Here is a 3607-nt window from a genome sequence, read left to right as displayed (position 1 = left end):
CAAGCCACAAGCAGTCATTGCCATCCCAATGGTCATCGCTTGGAAGAAAAAAGCGAAGGCTCCGTCCACTTTATGTGAATGGGAGACATCATGTATCACCTCATCACACAAGATGTCTGTGTAGGTTCTCATTCATCCAGGTCATCGTAGATCGAAGCGAAGTAAAATCTGGTCAACTGGACGTAAGTTTATCTTGAAGACGTTTCACCTCTCATCCGAGAGGCTTCTTCAGTTCTAGTGAAGAGTGTGGAAACTCCAGCTTATAAACCTATGTGGGAGTGGTCAGTGCTATTGTGGTGGAAACGACCCTCCCGAGACTCACCTGGCCTCCCCAAACGACAGTCGTTGTGCGGTGTCAGGGAGTTTCAGGGGTGGTCGTTAGGGAGTTTCACCGACCACTCAGATGCTAATGGGCTGTGCTGGCAGCAGCCGATCCACATGGGTCTTTCAGCTGAACTCTTTGGGGAAGCTTTGAAAGGACTTGGTTGTAAATAGGTGAAAGGAAATGTCGCAGTCCACCTCCTCTGTTCAAAGATGGTTTCTCTATCCTGACGTGGATGGCTTCTTTAACTCCTCTTTCAAACCATCTGTCCTCTCTGTCGAGGATTTGGACATGGTCGTCCTGGAAGGAGTGGCTTTCCTCCTTGAGGTGGAGGAAAACCGCTGAGTCCTGTCCTCCAGAGTTGGCTCTTCTATGTTGGGCCATGCGCTTGTTGAGGGGCTGTTTGGTTTCCCCTATGTAGAGATCCGTGCAGGCCTCACTGCATCTGACAGCGTATACCAGATTGCTTTTCTGGCTGTGAGGGGTGGGATCTTTGGGGTGAACCAGTCTTTGTCTCAGAGTGTTGTCTGGTTTAAAAGACACAGGAATGCAGTGCTTGTTATAGATTCTCCTTAATTTCTCAGAAACCCCTGCCACATAGGGGATCACTATGTTTTTTTTGTCCTGCCTTCTTCATCTTCCCTCCTCCTGGAGCTCTCCTCCTTTCTGGACCTGGAAGAGGATTTTACAAAGGTCCAGTCTGGGAAGCCACAAATTTTAAGTGCTCTTTTCAGATGCTGCTGTTCTTTTTTCCGGCCTTGGACGCTGGTGGGGATGGTCTCCGCTCGGTGTTGCAGCGTCCTGATGACACCTAACTTGTGCTCCAGAGGATGGTGAGAGTCAAAAAGCAAGTATTGGTCAGTGTGGGTGGGTTTCCTGTACACATCCACCCTCAGGCTCCTGTCCTCGTGAAACGTCTTCAAGATAAACTTACGTCCAGTTGACCAGATTTTACTTCGCTTCGATCTCATCACACAAGAACCTATATGGCTTCCATGGATGCAAAGAATTTGTTTCTTAAATGAATCTGGCACAACTCAAACGCTGTATCAATTGTTTTTATTTCATTAATAAATAAACTGAGTAAAGACATGTAGAAAACTTTAAGATTCATACAGATATCTGTGTAGGTTCTCATTCATCCAGGTCATCGTAGATCGAAGCGAAGTAAAATCTGGTCAACTGGACGTAAGTTTATCTTGAAGACGTTTCACCTCTCATCCGAGAGGCTTCTTCAGTTCTAGTGAAGAGTGTGGAAACTCCAGCTTATAAACCTATGTGGGAGTGGTCAGTGCTATTGTGGTGGAAACGACCCTCCCGAGACTCACCTGGCCTCCCCAAACGACAGTCGTTGTGCGGTGTCAGGGAGTTTCAGGGGTGGTCGTTAGGGAGTTTCACCGACCACTCAGATGCTAATGGGCTGTGCTGGCAGCAGCCGTTCCACATGGGTCTTTCAGCTGAGCTCTTTGGGGAAGCTTTGAAAGGACTTGGTTGTAAATAGGTGAAAGGAAATGTCGCAGTCCACCTCCTCCGTTCAAAGATAGTTTCTCTATCCTGACGTGGATGGCTTCTTTAACTCCTCTTTCAAACCATCTGTCCTCTCTGTCGAGGATTTGGACATGGTCGTCCTGGAAGGAGTGGCTTTCTTAAACTTACGTCCAGTTGACCAGATTTTACTTCGCTTCGATTCATACAGATACATCACTTCCAATCTGCAGTCACCGCTGGTTATTTCTTCAGGTTGCTTACTGCCCTCTAGTGGTCAAATATTGCTATATAGACCTTAATAGGTACATTAAAACTTACATCCATTGTCTTCCGCTTATTCCTGTTGAGGGTCGCGGGGGGGCGGGGTGTTGGAGCCTATCCCAGCATTAACAGGCGAGAGGCGGGGTTCACTCTGGACAGGTCACCAGTCCATCACAGGACCAACACATAGAGACAGACAACCATTCACACTCACAGTCACACCTACGGTCAATTTAGAGTATCAATCAGCCTCGTCCCCTCTTGATGTCTTTGGACTGTGGGAGGAAGCTGGAGTACCAGAGAGAACCCACACAGGAACAGGGAGAACATGCAGACTCACACAGAAAGATCCCGTGCCTGAGCCGGGACTCGAAACTGGAACCTTCTTGCTGACAGTGCTAACCACTGCACCACCGTGCAGCCTACATTAAAAAGTTGTTCCTTTCAATTGCAATGATGTTTCCTTTTTCTTTGTCTCATCCTGAATACAAGAGAGAATTGCCCATGCTGAAGTCATTCCAACCAGTAAACTAACAACTCCTACAACCACTGGTACCCACACAGGCATGTTGGAGGCACAGCCAGGCACAGGAACTGTTGTCGTGGTGGTGTTGATGGTGACGAAGGTAGTGTCTGAGGAGGGGGTCATGGTGGTCATCAGGGATGGATTCAAAAAACTGTTGTCTTTAGTAAAGATGAAGGGATGGGCCTAAGGGAGAGATCAAATAGTCCAGAGAAAAAAATGTAAAAACATGTGTTTGATATATTTGGTTAGATGCACTGAGCAGCAATCATGGATGATTCAGCATCATCCTTCAGGTCACATAGTGTTTTTTTTATTTAGTGAATTAAATGGTGAAGTAATAGAGACCCCAAATATTTAACACTGAACAAATAAGAGTTTATGAACCCAGAAGGACTCTCTCTAGCTCAGCCAAAGCCAATGTTGCCAAACCTTTCACTAAACCCTGGGTTCATACACACGTTTACTAAAACACTTTACAAGGATTTTTCCATGCATTCTAATATTCTATATTTTCAAAGCTGTTCCAGGCCTGGAGATCAACACCTCCATCCATTAATTTTACCGCTTATCTGTTAAGGGTCATGGGGGGGCTGGGGGCCAATCTCAGCTTACATTGGGTAAGAGGCGGGTTAAACCCTGGATGGGTCGCCAGTCCATCAGTCCTTATTGTGATGTTTAGATTGAATATTTTGGGTCTGTGCACAAGTAGAACCCTTGTAAAGCATAGAACCCATATGACATGGAGTGTCATATGGGTCCTACTGGACTCTAGAAATGGTGACATGTACCTCAGAGGGACAGTGAATCTTGGAGCGGTCGTGTGTGAAGTTGTTGTACGTTTGTTTCCTGCCAACAGGCTCCAACTGTTCAAACAGAGAGTTCATTTGAAATCAAAAAGCAATGTGAGGAAACATTCAAGCTTTATTACTGCTTTATTACTGCTTCATTACTACTCTATTACTATAATTACTGCACCAGTACTCACCATGTTATTCCAGAGAGCGATGGCC

The 3607-nt window shown here is 46.1% G+C and overlaps 1 protein-coding gene across 1 annotated transcript in view; it reads right to left on the bottom strand.

Moving 5' to 3' along the window:
* Positions 1-1904: 1904 nt before the first annotated feature.
* Positions 1905-3607, bottom strand: part of LOC147242759 (phospholipase B1, membrane-associated-like) — a 24288-nt gene continuing 22585 nt past the window's right edge. Inside the window, exons 40-42 of the mRNA XM_086190163.1 lie at positions 3583-3607; positions 3386-3460; positions 1905-2780 (exon numbers count right to left, since the gene is read on the bottom strand). The exon at positions 3583-3607 is cut by the window's right edge and continues 71 nt beyond it. Coding sequence (XP_086046289.1) covers positions 2499-2780; positions 3386-3460; positions 3583-3607 — 382 coding nt within the window. The 3' untranslated portion in view covers positions 1905-2498. The remainder of the gene's footprint in view (positions 2781-3385; positions 3461-3582) is intronic.

Source organism: Aulostomus chinensis, chromosome 20 (genome assembly GCF_037954235.1).
Source record: "Aulostomus chinensis isolate RoL2024-O1b breed Wild chromosome 20, RoL_Achi_v1.0, whole genome shotgun sequence".
In the NCBI taxonomy this organism is placed as follows: Eukaryota; Metazoa; Chordata; class Actinopteri; order Syngnathiformes; family Aulostomidae; genus Aulostomus; species Aulostomus chinensis.
This window is presented reverse-complemented; position numbering and strand designations above follow the sequence as displayed.